At 52.2% G+C, this 12,538-nt stretch overlaps 1 protein-coding gene across 3 annotated transcripts in view; it reads right to left on the bottom strand.

Moving 5' to 3' along the window:
- The window catches only part of LOC119971748 (cytosolic 5'-nucleotidase 1A), a 72,302-nt gene extending 62,068 nt beyond the window's left edge, over window positions 1-10,234 (bottom strand). Inside the window, exons 1-2 of one of the 3 annotated variants that reach the window (XM_038807787.1) lie at window positions 10,091-10,178; window positions 3,644-3,696 (exon numbers count right to left, since the gene is read on the bottom strand). Coding sequence is in view for 1 of the 3 variants with exons in the window: in XM_038807786.1 (XP_038663714.1) it covers window positions 10,091-10,116 (26 nt within the window). In the remaining 2 variants the exon portion in view is untranslated. Of the gene's footprint in view, window positions 1-3,643; window positions 3,697-5,009; window positions 5,041-10,090 lie in introns of those variants that run through there. The other 2 variants (XM_038807786.1, XM_038807788.1) reach the window with 2 other exon arrangements.
- Window positions 10,235-12,538: the final 2,304 nt, after the last annotated feature.

The raw sequence follows: 12,538 nt of genomic DNA, 5'->3' as shown, positions 1-12,538 counted from the left end.
TGACTCCTTGCTTAAGTTCCTTCCTACTTTCCTTATATTCCACACAGGCTTGGTCTGTTCCCAGCCTTCTAGCTCTGACAAATGCCTCCTTTTTCTTTTTGACGAGGCCTACAATATCATTATCCATGGTTCCCAAAATGTGCCGTATTTATCCTTCTTCCGCACAGTAACATGCCGGTCCTGAATTCCTTTCAACTGACATTTGAAAGCCTCCCACATGTCAGATGTTGATTTACCCTCAAATATCCGCCCCCAATCTAGGTTCTTCATTTCCAGCCTAATATTCTTATAATTAGCTTCCACCAATTTTGCACATTCACCCTAGGACCACTCTTATCCTTGTCCACCAGCACTTTAAAACTTACTGAATTGTGGTCACTGTTCCCGAAATGCTCTCCTACTGAAACGTCTACCACCTGGCCAGGCTCATTCCCCAATACCAGGTCCAGTACAGCCCCTTCCCTAGTTGGACTATCTACATATTGTTTTAAGAAGTCCTCCTGGATGCTCCTTACAAACTCTGCCCCGTCTAAGCCCCTAGCACTAAGTGAGTCCCAGTCAATATTGGGGAAGTTGAAGTCTCCCATCACAACAACCCTGTTGTTTTTACTCATTTCCAAAATCTGTCTACCTATCTGCTCCTCTATCTCCCACTAGCTGTAGTAAACCTCCAACATTGTGACTGTACCCTTCTTATTCCTGATCTCTACCCATATAGCCTCGCTGCCCTCTGAGGTGTCCTCCCGTAGTACAGCTGTGATATTTTCCCTAACCAGTAGCGTAACCCCGCCACCCCTTTTACGTCCTCCTCTATCCCACCTGAAACATCCAAATCCTGGAACGTTTAGCTGCCAATCCTGTCCTTCCCTCAACCAGATCTCTGTAATGGCAACAACATCATAGTTCCAAGTACTAATCCCAGCTCTAAGTTCATCTGCCTTCCCCGTAATATTTCTTGCATTAAAACATCAATCCACTACACCCGCTGTTTTCAGCAACTCCCTGTCTGCTCTTCCTCAGAGCCATACTGGCCCTATTCCCTAGTTCTCCATCAATGCTTTCACCTTCTGACCTATTGCTCCGGTACCCATCCCCCTGCCATACTAGTTTAAACCCTCCCGTGCGACACTAGCAAACCTCGCGGCCAGGATATTTATGCCTCTCCAGTTTAGATGCAATCCGTCCTTCTTATACAGGTCACACCTGCCCCGGAAGAGCTCCCAGTGGCCCAGATAATGGAAACCTTCCCTCCTACACCAGCTGTTTAGCCACATGTTTAGCTGCTCTATCTTCCTATTTCTAGCCTCACTGGCACGTGGCACAGGGAGTAATCCTGAGATTACAACCCTAGAGGTCCTGTCTTTTAACTTTTTGCCTAGCTCCCTGAACTCCTGCTGCAGGACCTCATGCCCCTTCCTGTCAATGTCGTTAGTATCAATATGTACAACAACCTCTGCCTCTTTGCCCTCCCCCTTCAGGATGCCCGCTACCCGTTCTGAGACATCCTGGGCCCTGGCACCAGGGAGGCAACATATCATCCTGGAGTCTCTTTCACATCCACAGAAGCGCCTATCTGTGCCCCTGACTACAGAGTCCTCTATGACTATTGCTCTTCTGCGCTTTGCCCCTCCCTGCTGAACATCAGAGCCAGCCGTGGTGCCACTGCTCTGGCTGCTGCTGTTTTCCCCTGATAGGCTATCACCCCCAACAGTATGCAAAGGGGTATACCCTGTTCGAGAGGGGGACAACCACAGGGGATTCCAGCACTGACTGCCTTCCCCTTCTGGTGGTCACCCATTTCTCTGCCTGCACCTTGGGTATGACCACATTTATATAACTGCTATCTATGGCGCTTTCCGCCACCTGCATGCTCCTAAGTGCATCCAACTGCTGTTCCAATTGAACCATGCGGTATGTGAGGAGCTCTAGTTGGGTGCACATTCTGTAGATGAAACCATCCGGGACGCTGGAAGCCTCCCGGACCTGCCGCATCTCACAGACAGAGCACTGCACCCCTCTAATTGACATTGCGCTAATTATTTAGTCAATTAAATTTTTAAAAACATTTTTTAAACTTTACTGTTAACTATATGTTTCCTAGCACTAGATTTCCACTATAAATGTGAAAGCTAAATACAGTACTTTCCGATCTCTGGCTTAGATACCTTTCTAAATTATAATTAAGTAATTATGTTTAATTAGTTTAACAATGTTTCAGTTTTAAATTTAGTGTAGATTCCCAACCAGCCTATCGGGTCACAGCTTTACTGTGATGTCACTTCAGTTCCCCCCCCACCCACAATTTTGAAAAGGTAATAAAAATGAAAATAAAAATCACTAACCTTCCCAGGATGCTCTCTGGTTCTCTCCCTGCAGATTAAAAGTTACAGGCCAGAAGAAAGAGAACAAAACGGTCGGGAAAAAGTACCTTCTCCCACTCTGCACCGATTTACCTCATTGCACCAAAATACCAAGTTCCAATTCACTTTAACCATATTTCCATTTAATTTTAGTGATATGTGGTAGTCCCAAAATAGTGTCGGGAATCTAGTGATATTGAAGGAAAGGTGATGTGTGTCCAAATCAGGATGGTGCGTGATTTGGAAGGGAATAAGATTGCTATTCTTGCCCTTCTTGTTCTGGTAGATAGGTTGTAAGGGTTGCAAAACAAACAAGAACACTCATTTGATCAGATTCCGTGGAGTGTCTGACTCCCAGAACATACTTACCAGATGAAATCCAGGTAGTCATAGATTACAATAAAAGATACAGTACTTCAAGGTCAAGACATCCATAAGTCACATGTACTCTTATCAGTTCAAATCTCACGCCAAACAACACAATCCTCGATTCACGTTCCACCAGATCTTGGACTTCAGCAACACATTCTTATACGCATTCCTAGAGTGTGCCAGTTTCCAATAATACACTTAAGTGACAAGGGTTCCAGACCCAACTGTGTACTCACTAATGCAAAACTTTATTGCATTCTGGAGCCAACAATCTACTTGCCAATTCAAATTCCATTGGGTCCCAGAACTAAAAACTAAGCTATTTCAAAACTTTTTTTTTTTTTTTTTGAAAATTTAGATTACCCAATTATTTTTTCCAATTAAGGGGCAATTTAGCGTGGCCAATCCACCTACTCTGCACATTTTTGGGTTGTGGGGGCGAAACCCACGCAGACACGGGGAGAATATGCAAACTCCACACGGACAGTGGCCCAGAGCCGGGATCGAACCTGGGACCTCAGCGCCATGAGGCGGTTGTGCTAACCACTAGGCCACCGTGCTGCCCCTGCTATTTCAAAACTTAGGGTACTGAACATTTATTTCATCAAATTTTGGAGAGCATCTGACTCTGATAATACACTCCTTAGTTCAAGCCCCAAAGGATTCCAGCCCTGACAATGCACTCACTAATTCAAACTCAAAGTGAAACTCAGTTGCTTATTGATTCAAACTCAGCCCTCAGTCGATGTCATAAGGGGACCAAAAAAATTTGCCTGAAACAAGTACTTAATTAATAATGTGATGTACATAAACGACATTAGACAATGATGCACTCCACAATCAAATCTTGCCCTCAAAGGAATTGATGGACAACAGAATAAAAATGCCAAATCTATCCTAAAGCTACTTACAGAGTCTCAAACAGGGTATAGAGCTGGAGAGTTCCACAGTGCAGCTTTTCAATCTGTAACCAAATCAATCTAATGTTCAGAAACTGCAGGATCGCCCGATTAATGCAACAAGTGAGGTTTATATATAATACTTGCTCCAAAGGAACTGGAACAACCAACATTAAGAACAAGACTCTTCACTATTCTAAATTACAAGACTGAAACCACATAAACACACAGGTTCACTGCTTGCTTAGTTTAAAATAGAAGTATTTAAACTCAAACCAACAAAATTGCTAACAGCTTCCAGGCATGTGAACTTAAAATAAATGCTCAACAGGAACTTTAAAAAATAAGCTTTAAATTAGCAAGAGATCAAATAGTTATAAGTGGCTGGTTCGTATTTTTCTTGAATAGTTCATATTCAGAGATTCCAGACTTTTCACTGCTCACCCTTTCATATCAAAATGCTCTCTCTCGTCTGCCACTGTGCAACCCACCCCATACCCTGCCAGCTACCTCCCCTACACCAGCTTTCCAGTATGTAAAGATACTGGCACTGCAAGTAGTGCACGGACCAGAAAGACTCCATGTTCAATTGCCAGTCGGTGTTGAGTCAAATAATCCCAGCCAGGTTTCTGGGGCATTACAATTGAGTTGTGTTGTTGAGCTGCTGACAATCTAGTCTTGCATGTAAAGGACGATACATTGGGTGAGATTCGAGAAGACATCTGATGTCAGTACCTCAAACCAGAAGTCAGCAAGTATCTTTATAAGAAAAGAAAACTGGGTAAAGGCGAACACATGAAAATAAAGTACTCAAGAGGTTTAAAAAAATAGCATTTTAAAAATATAGTGAAAGTGAAAAATGCTATTTTGCAACAGCCTCCTGGCCCATTTGGCAGTCTCAGACTAAACTCTGGCTTGGACGAATCAAAGTTTGAAGTTTATTTTTACTTTATTTTAAGTCCTAATAAACACAAGTTTAGTTTGACAGGAAATGTTCTATGGGATGGGATAAAAATATACAATTCCTGAATCCTTCTATTTGCAAAAGAAATTCCAATCATTCATCGAGCCAGAATCTGAAGGTAAATTAAAATAAATATAGTGTGTCAAATGACTAGGAGCGATAGGGCACAGAACATGATGAACCACAAGAAATAAACTCAGTTTGTCGTCTCGGCTCCAATACTAAATTATAGCTTTTTCTTTATTCACCCCACCCATGCCTACTGCTTATATATATTATCATGGCTGGACGAGGGGTTCCGCAAAAGGTAAAATACAAAAATATGTTTTATTGTAGACCAGGGTTTTTCAAAGTGTGGGTCATGATCCGTGGTGGTTGTCGGGAGGGTTGCTGAGCAATTGGTCGCGCCATTACCGCAGTGGTCCCAATCGCAGGAGAAGCGTCCAATGGCTGCTACCAGCTTTTAAATTGAGAGCCGCTGTTGGCCGCTGACACCTTTAAAATGAAAAAGAAATGAAGCTGTGTGCAGTCTTCCGGCCAGAAGCAGCAGCAGTGAGCAAATCATGTGCCCTGCACATACACTTGACGTCAAGCACCCTCCATGTACGTGCTTTTGGTGCCAAATCATGGAGCAGAGCTACTTCCATTTTCTGGACGCTGGCAAGCAAGGCAAGAGGACTGTGATGATGGATCGTTTTCATAAAAGTAAGACGGCCAGAGACTCAAATAGGCAGTGTAGCTAATGGCCAGGTTCCCACAACTGAATCTGGAGAGCTGCGCAGGAGAGTCCAGGCCAGGACAGAACAGTGTTAGCTCTGTAAAGAGCTCCAGGGCCTCTGATTAACAGCCTACAAAGAAGAAGCTTAATTCGGGAACAAAACAGTATGAAGATGATTTCTTGAGGGAGGTTTTTGTCAATGGCGCCAATGCAAATAAGGTTGCAACCCTATGTGTGTTATATACAGGGAAGTACTGGCAAATGAGAGAAGTTTCAGATTTTGTAGAGTGAAGTAGTGGGTGAAAAATTCCTCTTGAGGTTGAAACCTCAAAGTCAACTACACGGCTGACTCCAAATTAAAAGTTGAGCTCTCTACCTGACCTGATACCAGGTTAAAAACATGGCAAAAGCCCATGAGGCTGTTAGCATTCTGGACTAACATATCGCAGGGGTATCGGTGCTGAGTAAAACAAGCTATTGCCCTTTACAACATACATGTACAAGATTGGAATTTTCTGTTTTCATAAAAATGAAGACAGCACAAAGGAACTGGCTGAAGTCTCCACCTGTGCATTTCATCTCCACTTTTGAACCTGATTCAAGTGAGATAGTGAGGATAAAGCAAGCTCCCCTTTTGCATTAAAGATAATCGAACGTGGCGTGGGTCGCGGAGGTTGCTCAGCCTACAAAAGTGGGTCCCGAGAAAAAAATGTTTGGAAGAAATTGATTTAGACTGAAGGTGGAATAGAGTTTGGAACGGCATCACAATCAGATAAAACTATCATGCAATTCATATCAGGGCATTATATTTTATGGGGGGGGGGGGACAGGGGGAGGAAAACAAGAATATTAACACCAGATATTATTACGACAGATACTTTGCGTGATTATTGCCAAAACATTAAGACCAGCTGTTGAAATCTTTGCCCTTGCACTCACCAGGACACATTGACAAGAATGTCAAATCTGAAAGGTAACAATTTATTCTGCATTAGGGTGCTGCTTGGTTGCCAGATGGACTTTGACTGGTGCAGAGATTGCCATGGAGAGTGCACCACAGAACAGGAGCACGGTAGCATGGTGGTTAGCATAAATGCTTCACAGCTCCGGGGTCCCAGGAAGGGGGGGGGGGGGGGGGGGGGGGGGAGGGGGGGGGGGGGGGGGGGGGAGGGGGAGGGGGGGGGAGGGGGAGGGGGGGGGAGGGGGGGAGGGAGGGGGAGGGGGGGGGAGGGGGGGGGGGAGGGGGAGGGGAGGGGGGGGAGGGGGGAGGGGAGGGGGGGGAGGGGGAGGGGGAGGGGGAGGGGGAGTTGTTGGGTTACGGGTATAGGGTGGATACGTGGGTTTGAGTAGGGTGATCATTGCTCGACACAACATCGAGGGCCGAAGGGCCTGTACTGTTCTATCTATGTACTAGGATTCTACCAGGATTTTGTTTAAATTCAGGCAATAACACCTCACACAGAACAAATTGGTGTTAGACCAGGGGGAGGGGGGGGGGGGGTGCTCTTGGACCTGGGGCGGAAGGGGGGGTTGTGTTAGACCTGGGGATGTTGTTTGTTGTTAGATCTGGGGGGGGGGGGGTAGACCTGGGAAGCAGGTAGGAGGAGGGGGTTGGTGTAGACTTGGAGCGAGGGAGAGAAGATTGGAGTAGAACGGCGGAGAGGGGGTTGAAGTAGACCGGGGGGGGGGGGGGGGGGAGGAGGAATTTGGGGTTAGACCTGGGGAGGAGATTATTATTATTATAATTAATGGGGCTGGGCCATCTGGAGTCGTTTTCCCCCACCACCCAAGTGAACAACTCGGAGGAGAGCTCCAAGGAGACCACCCTTGACGCGTCACAGCTATCACTCCCATCCTCCACCAGTGCAGAGACACACGCCTCAGTGGCCGATATTAGTGGACAGGCTTCTGGGACACAATCTGGTGAGCACCACACAGTTGCTGATGGACATCAGGTGGAGACAGGAACATCCAAGGGAGTCAGCAGTCGGAGGTCAGCTGGATCCCAGGACTCAGTTGAGTCCCAGTTAGATACTGATCCTCTGGATAAGGTTCTCACAGAGCTTATGTAGATGACAGGACTCAGCCGTGACATTCATGAGGGGAAGGTACAGCCGTGAGATTCTTGAGGGGAGGACGCAGCCGTGAGATTTTTGAGGGGACAACAGTCATGGTCCAGCAAATGCAAAGCCAATTGGAGGGGTCCCAAAGGCTGAGGGCACAGGAGATTATGCTGACAAAATGGCACACTGAGACCAGCACTGTTAGGGTGGTGACCACAGTAGAAAGCCTTGCGCACAACATCAGCATTTTGTGCGGTGGTGCCCAAGGCATGGCTCAGTCCGTGATGACCATGACTGAGAGTATCGACATCATGTCCCAGTCGATGAGGGACAGGCCCCAAACACAGCTGGACTTTGCGGAGGCACTGCAAAACATGGCCCAGTCACTGAGCACAACCGCTAAGTGCATCAACACAGTGACATAGACAATGGGGAGCTGCCAGGGCTGGGAGAGCCAGATGATGCAGAGGCCTCTGGAGCTGACTACAGCTGCCCCTCCATCCATAGAGATCCCCAGGGTCCTACAGGAACCTCACACCGGTGCATCTCAAGAGCAGTGGACAGAACAGGGTGGCACAGCAATGCCAGTGACACTGAGCCCAGTTTTTGGCCCTCCAGAGGATGTCAGCCGAAGGGTATCAAAGGCCACAGGGCGTAGAAAGCAGCAGGCTGTCTCCACTTCTGATCCTGGGGACAAACCTAGACGTAGCAATAGACCACAAGGATCATGGAGAGAGAGGATTACTGGGTGGGCAACTGGGCCCGGGGGGGGGGGGGGGGGGGGGGGGGGGGGGCATCCCTTGGATAGCTTGGTAGCACGGTAGCATGGTGGTTAGCATAAATGCTTCACAGCTCCAGGGTCCCAGGTTCGATTCCCGGCTGGGTCACTGTCTGTGTGGAGTCTGCACGTCCTCCCCGTGTGTGCGTGGGTTTCCTCCGGGTGCTCCGGTTTCCTCCCACAGTCCACAGATGTGAGGGTTAGGTGGATTGGCCATGCTAAATTGCCTGTAGTGTCCTTAAAAGTAAGGTTAAGGGGGGGGGGGGTTGTTGGGTTACGGGTATAGGGTGGATACGTGGGTTTGAGTAGGGTGATCATTGCTCGACACAACATCGAGGGCCGAAGGGCCTGTACTGTTCTATCTATGTACTAGGATTCTACCAGGATTTTGTTTAAATTCAGGCAATAACACCTCACACAGAACAAATTGGTGTTAGACCAGGGGGAGGGGGGGGGGTTGCTCTTGGACCTGGGGCGGAAGGGGGGGTTGTGTTAGACCTGGGGATGGGGGGGTTTGTTGTTAGATCTGGGGTGGGGTAGACCTGGGAAGCAGGTGGAGGGGGGGGGGGGGGGTTGGTGTAGACCTGGAGCGAGGGAGAGAAGATTGGAGTAGAACGGCGGAGAGGGGGTTGAAGTAGACCTGGGGGGGGGGGGGGGGGGGGGGAGGAATTTGGGGTTAGACCTGGGGAGGAGGGGGGTTGCTCTTGGACCTGGGGCCAAAAAAAAGGGAAGGGGGGGTTGTGTTAGACCTGGGGATTGGGGGGGGGGGGGGTTGGTGTTCGACCTGGGGATGGGGGGGGGGGGGGGTTGGTGTTAGACCTGGGGATGGGGGGGGGGGGGTTGGTGTTCGACCTGGGGATGGGGGGGGGGGGGGTTGGTGTTCGACCTGGGGATGGGGGGGGGGGGTTGGTGTTAGACCTGGGGACGGGGATGTGTGGGGGGGAGGAATGGGGATGTGGGGGGGGAGAATGGGGATGTGGCGGGGGGGGAGAATGGGGATGTGTGGGGGGGGGGAATGGGGATGTGGGGGGGGGGAGAGAATGGGGATGTGGGGGGGGGAGAATGGGGATGTGGGAGAATGGGGATGTGGGGGGGGAGAATGGGGATGTGGGGGGGGGGAGAATGGGGATGTGGGGGGGGGGAGAATGGGGATGTGGGGGGGGGTTGGTGTTAGGGATGGGGATGGGGGGGTTGGTGTTAGGGATGGGGATGGGGGGGTTGGTGTTGGGGATGGGGGGGTTTGGTGTTGGGGATGGGGTTGGTGTTAGGGATGGGGATGGGGGGGGGTTGGTGTTAGGGATGGGGATGGGGGGGGTTGGTGTTAGGGATGGGGATGGGGGGGGGGTTGTGTTAGGTATGGGGATGGGGGGGGGTTGTAGAAATGGGGGGAGGGAGAGGAGATTGGAGTAGAGCGGCGGAGGGGGGGTTTGACGTAGATCTGGGGGGTGGGTGTAAACCTGGGACGGGAGGGGGTGTAGATTTGGAAACGGGGGGGGGGGGTGGTCAAGAGGCAGAAGGGGGGGGGGGGGGCTCATGTGGGTATACTATCTGTATCTTTGCAATAGTTACCCAAAAGTTAAAAGTGGATTTAATTATTCAAATGTTTCCAGTAAATATTGGTTTAAGCATCACAAGTTTGGATTTACGAATGCTTCCCAGTGCAGGACAACTATCTCGCGGAGATTTGCACTGCCGGGAACCTCTTTAGGGTATCGCTCCAGTCCAACACTAGGGAGTTCACGGCCTTTTAATTCAGATTTGAAGTGATTTTCAACACAGAAAAGAAGTCCACAGGACGGCAAAGAAGTGTTTCTTTTTTTAACCAACTTGCGTAAGTGAACCCTGAGATGCTGCAGTTGCCCCAGACAGCCTGCCACAGAGAGGCCACCCTGAGTGAACCATCCCGTCACTGTTACCACCAGTGCCTCACACTCACTCAGTGCCCGACTCCCGCAGCTCCATCTCATCACCTCAGCAACAGGCCGGAACACCAATGTCCCCAATCACAGAACGGCGGACCAAAACAAACTACAACATCCGGCAGGCACCGCGAAAGGGGAAAGAGGGGCACGGCGGCCGGGGGGGGAGGGGCACGGCGGCCGGGGGGGGAGGGGCACGGCGGCCGGGGGGGGAGGGGCACGGCGGCCGGGGGGGGAGGGGCACGGCGGCCGGGGGGAGGGGCACGGCGGCCGGGGGGAGGGGCACGGCGGCCGGGGGGAGGGGGAGGGGCACGGCGGCCGGGGGGAGGGGGAGGGGCACGGCGACCGGGGGGAGGGGGAGGGGCACGGCGACCGGGGGGGGGGGGAGGGGCACGGCGACCGGGGGGAGGGGGAGGGGCACGGCGACCGGGGGGAGGGGGAGGGGCACGGCGACCGGGGGGGAGGGGGAGGGGCACGGCGACCGGGGGGAGGGGCACGGCGACCGGGGGGAGGGGGAGGGGCACGGGGGGAGGGGCACGGCGACCGGGGGGAGGGGGAGGGGCACGGCGACCGGGGGGAGGGGCACGGCGACCGGGGGGAGGGGGAGGGGCACGGCGACCGGGGGGAGGGGGAGGGGCACGGCGACCGGGGGGAGGGGCACGGCGACCGGGGGGGGGGGGGGGGAGGGGCACGGCGACCGGGGGGGGGGGGGAGGGGCACGGCAACAGGAGGAGGGGAGGGGCACGGCGACACAAGGAGGAGGAGGGGCACGGCGACACGAGGAGGGGGAGGGGCATGGCGACAGGAGGAGGGGGAGGGGCACGGCGACAGGAGGAGGGGGAGGGGCACGGTGACAGGAGGATGGGAGGGGCACGGCGACAGGAGGAGGGGGAGGGGCACGGCGACAGGAGGAGGGGGAGGGGCACGGCGACAGGAGGAGGGGGAGGGGCACGGCGACAGGAGGAGGGGGAGGGGCACGGCGACAGGAGGAGGGGGAGGGGCACGGTGACAGGAGGAGGGGGAGGGGCACGGCGACAGGAGGCGGGGGAGATGCACGGCAACAGGAGGCGGGGAGGGGCACGGCGACAGGAGGAGGGGCACGGCGGCAGGGGGAGGGGCACGGCGGCCGTGGGAGGGGCACGGCGGCCGTGGGAGGGGCACGGCGGCCGTGGGAGGGGCACGGCGGCCGTGGGAGGGGGCGGGGCACGGCGGTGAGGAGAGGGGCACCGCAGCAGGGGAGGGGGAGGGGCACCGCAGCAGGGGGAGGGCACGGCGGCAGGGTGAGGGGAGGGGCACCGCAGCAGGGGAGGGGGCGGGGCACGGCGGCAGGGGGAGGGGCTCGGTGACAGGGGAGGATAGGGGCGGGGAAAAGAGGGGGTGTGGCAGAGAGGGGGAGGGAAAGGGAGGGGGCGGGTAGGGGCAGGGGCATAGAGGGGGAGGGGCAGAGAGGAGGTATTACAATTAAATAAGGCACGAGGGAGAAGCTGGCCAGAGAGGATTCGGAGGGGAGCCTATCAGGGAAGACAGTGGAACAACAATGACAGGAGTTTTGGGGGTTATTCGGGAGGCACAACAGAAATTCATCCCAAGGAGGAGGAAACATGCTAAGGAGAGGATGAGGCATCCATGGCTGACGAGGGATGTCAAGGACAGCATAAAAGCAAAAGAAAAAGCATACAAAAAGGCGAGGATTACTGGGAAGCCAGAGGATTTGGAAGCCTATAAAACAAGTAGAGGACAACTTAAAAAAAGCAAAAGGGGCTGGTTTAGCTCACTCAGCTAAATCGCTGTCTTTTAAAGCAGACCAAGCAGGCCAGTAGCATGGTTCGATTCCCGTACCAGCCTCCCCGAACAGGCGCCGGAATGTGGCGACTTGGGGCTTTTCACAGTAACTTCATTGAAGCCTACTCGTGACAAGCGATTTTCATTTTCATAAGGAGGGAGAAGCTAGTGCAAGCTCGCTAGTAATATAACAGAAGATAGGAAGAGTTTTATTCAATATATAAAAGGTAAGAGAGAGGCAAAAATGGACACTGGACCACTAGAAAATGTGTCTGGAGAAGTAATAATAGGAAACAAAGAAATGGCAGAGGAACAGAATAGTTATTTACATCAATCTTCATGGTGGAAGACACCAGTGGGATGCCAGAGCTCCAGGAGAATCAGGGACAGAGGTGAGTGCAGTGACCATCATGAAGGAGAATTATTCTGGGGAAACTGAAAGGTCTGAAGGTGGATAAAGCGCCTGGACCAGATGGACTGGATGGACGACACCCCAGCGTCCTAAAAGATAGCTGAGGAGATTGTGGAGGCATTGGTGGTGATCTTTCAAGAATCACTGGAGCCAGGAATGGTCCCAGAGGTCTGGAAAGTGGCGAATGTAGCACCGCTGGTTAAAAAGGGAGAGAGGCAGAAGATGGGCTATTATAGACCGGTTAGCCTGATTTCAATCATTGGTAAGATTT

This window comes from Scyliorhinus canicula, chromosome 9, assembly GCF_902713615.1.
Source record: "Scyliorhinus canicula chromosome 9, sScyCan1.1, whole genome shotgun sequence".
NCBI classification, from domain to species: Eukaryota; Metazoa; Chordata; class Chondrichthyes; order Carcharhiniformes; family Scyliorhinidae; genus Scyliorhinus; species Scyliorhinus canicula.
This window is presented reverse-complemented; position numbering and strand designations above follow the sequence as displayed.